General features: G+C 25.3%; 1 protein-coding gene across 1 annotated transcript in view; it reads left to right on the forward strand.

Moving 5' to 3' along the window:
• The window catches only part of LOC108749377 (aminopeptidase N-like), a gene marked incomplete at its 3' end in the record, with an annotated part of 11,204 nt that overhangs the window by 1,175 nt on the left and 7,848 nt on the right, over positions 1-2,181 (forward strand). The window contains 1 exon segment of the mRNA XM_018488024.1: positions 510-697. Within this exon segment, the coding sequence (XP_018343526.1) occupies positions 510-697 (188 nt within the window).

Consider the following 2,181-nt stretch of genomic DNA (forward strand, 5'->3'; position numbering starts at 1 on the left):
AATAAAAAAGAAGGTAAAATATTTTATAAATACAACAAAATATGAGCATGTTTTCTCTTTTAACATAAAAAAAATACATAGTTAAAACACAAACTAATTTATTAAAAATATTATATTAACTTTCAGAATATTTTTATTTAATACGTTTTATACGTAAAAGAGTTAGAAGACTATTTCAAGAAGATACGTGCTTTTGTTTTAAAAGATAAGACAGAATATGCATAAAAACATAATTTTATTTTTGATACAATTAAAGTGCAGATTAAGTAAAAGGAATTGCAACTTATATCATTTAAATAATTAACTTACATTCCCTTGCCTTCAAATTTTTTTATTTACATAAAAATTCTTAATTTATGTTAAAAATACAAGTTGTTTATTTAAATTATTTGGTCTTTGTATTGTAAAATAATTGTTACGTTAGAAAGATCTGTTTCAATTATGGAGTAAATAGTATTATTATAATAAAATTTAAAAAATGTATTATATTTATGAATGTGGGTTTTTAGGGAAGCAGCTATTACCTATAATAAAAAATTAGAGTCTGTTGGACGTAAAGTAGATGTAGCGCGTTTAATAGCACAGAAAATAACATATCAATGGTATAGTAATCTTATGAGCCCTACTTGGTGGACTCACGCATGGCTGTTAGAAGGTCTCACTACATTACTCGCAACAGATGCTATTAATAAGGTTGGTTTTCTTAAATTACTTTTAGCGCTGTATATTGCTTATAACCCAGTAAGAAATGACAATGAAATCAATTCGATGTCAATTCCATTACATTTCTCATTGGAAAAGATGTGTAGAATGATTAAAAGAAAATGCATTTTATGAAACTTATTTCTAATATCATAGATAACAAAAATTAATATGATATGTATAATTAATATTAATTAGATATGTATAATTAACAATATGTATATAAAAACATTTTAAATTTTTTAAAATTGTTTTTATCCATTAAAAGTACTGATTGTTTTTCTTTCTCTAAATGTATAAGTTTAGCGAAACACGACGTAGCAATTATATAGCTATTAACAGCAATAAGATGCTAATATATATTAATAATATTAATAGTACTAATAATGCAAATATCACTTACTATTGTATATTCATTAATCAATTAATCATAAAAATTTCATTTTTAGACATATCCAGAGTTCCGTATATGGGATTTATTTACAGTTCAAATTCATCAAGAATCTCTTCGTTTAGATTCCATTATAAAACCTCTTTCTACAAAAATAAACACTCCTTCTGAAATCAATTCGCTTTTCTCTTTTGCATATTATTTGAAAGGTAAGGCTTAGAGAATTTAATTTAATGTTTTTGTCCATAAATCGCAAAATGTGTAAATAACAAGAGCAGTTTTTTAAAAAATTAAATACTTGTCATTTAGATTTTGATTTAGTTATATATGAAAACGAAAAGAAATGATTTACAAAAATTTATTTTTTTCTTAAAATTAATGATAATTTAGTATAAGAAAATCAGCTCTACGGTGACTTTGGCCTTGACACATGTTGATCATGAGCCTCGAATGATCTTCAGAAGGTTTTAGCCGTTATTTGTAAAAAAATTATTAACAAAAAAGGAATTAGAAAAGTTTCTGAAATATATTATACAGAACAGTGTATGCATGAACACAGTGAGTTGTATACTCCCCCCTTCCCTCTACGGAGCTGTTCCCATTACCAAAAACTAGACAAATAGATATGAGTTGAACCTCGCTTCGCATGGAAAGATATAAGTAGTGCTGAGCATAATCGATTTTTTTTTTAATCAATTATATTAAAGATGTAACTGTAAATCGATTGTGCTTTTCGACCATAGTGAAATCAAGATGTAGATAATTTTGTTTGTCACTCCTGTCAACCCTCAAGACAAAAAAATAACAAATTAACCGTTTAAATAATCAATTATTAATTCATTATGTCCATCCCTAGTTGTAAACTTGTGTGGAACCTCTCTTTATATGTGTCAATTACAATAAAAAAGAGAAAAAATTGTCAAACTCACAAATTTTTATATCGAATTTTGTATTTTTGATCATTTTTTATTGTATTTGTCACGACTAAACTGATTGATTGTTATTCATTAAATTGTTGTTTTGTAAATTTTTATCATTTATATCGTGTGCATATATACACCTCTACTTCATACTTACAATTAGTGATT

This window comes from Trachymyrmex septentrionalis, unplaced genomic scaffold, assembly GCF_001594115.1.
Source record: "Trachymyrmex septentrionalis isolate Tsep2-gDNA-1 unplaced genomic scaffold, Tsep1.0 scaffold29, whole genome shotgun sequence".
Lineage (NCBI taxonomy): Eukaryota > Metazoa > Arthropoda > Insecta > Hymenoptera > Formicidae > Trachymyrmex > Trachymyrmex septentrionalis.